Below are 403 nucleotides of genomic sequence, written 5' to 3'. Positions count from 1 at the left end.
GCCAGAGCACTTATGACTTCAATGACCTGCTTCTCCCCCTCTAGGTCTACCAGCCACAGTCTCTGCACGTTTCCAAGAGCAGCAGAAAATGAACACATTGCAGGTGAGTTTTCTTGCTTATGTATATGTTCCACTACTTTATTTTATGATGCATTTTCAGAGGTTTGTAAGAATTCATGCTTTTTTTTTCTTTTTTTTTTTGAGATGGGGTCTTGCTCTGTTGCCCAGGCTGCAGTGCAGTGGCATGACCTCGCTTCACTGCAGCTTCCACCTCCTGGGTTCAGGCGATTCTCCTGCCTCAGCCTCCCAAGTAGCTGGGATTACAGGCGTGTGCCACCATGCCCAGCTAATTTTTTGTATTTTTAGAAGAAACAGGGTTTCACCATGTTGGCCAGGCTGGTCT

General features: G+C 46.4%; 1 protein-coding gene across 1 annotated transcript in view; it reads left to right on the top strand.

Annotated features, from left to right (window-relative positions):
* The window catches only part of ZNF316 (zinc finger protein 316), a 75,826-nt gene extending 75,734 nt beyond the window's left edge, over positions 1 to 92 (top strand). Inside the window, exon 10 of the mRNA XM_011934400.1 lies at positions 45 to 92. Within this exon, the coding sequence (XP_011789790.1) occupies positions 45 to 92 (48 nt within the window). The remainder of the gene's footprint in view (positions 1 to 44) is intronic.
* The last annotated feature ends 311 nt before the right edge of the window (positions 93 to 403 follow it).

Source organism: Colobus angolensis, unplaced genomic scaffold, assembly GCF_000951035.1.
Source record: "Colobus angolensis palliatus isolate OR3802 unplaced genomic scaffold, Cang.pa_1.0 Scaffold135, whole genome shotgun sequence".
Lineage (NCBI taxonomy): Eukaryota > Metazoa > Chordata > Mammalia > Primates > Cercopithecidae > Colobus > Colobus angolensis.
This window is presented reverse-complemented; position numbering and strand designations above follow the sequence as displayed.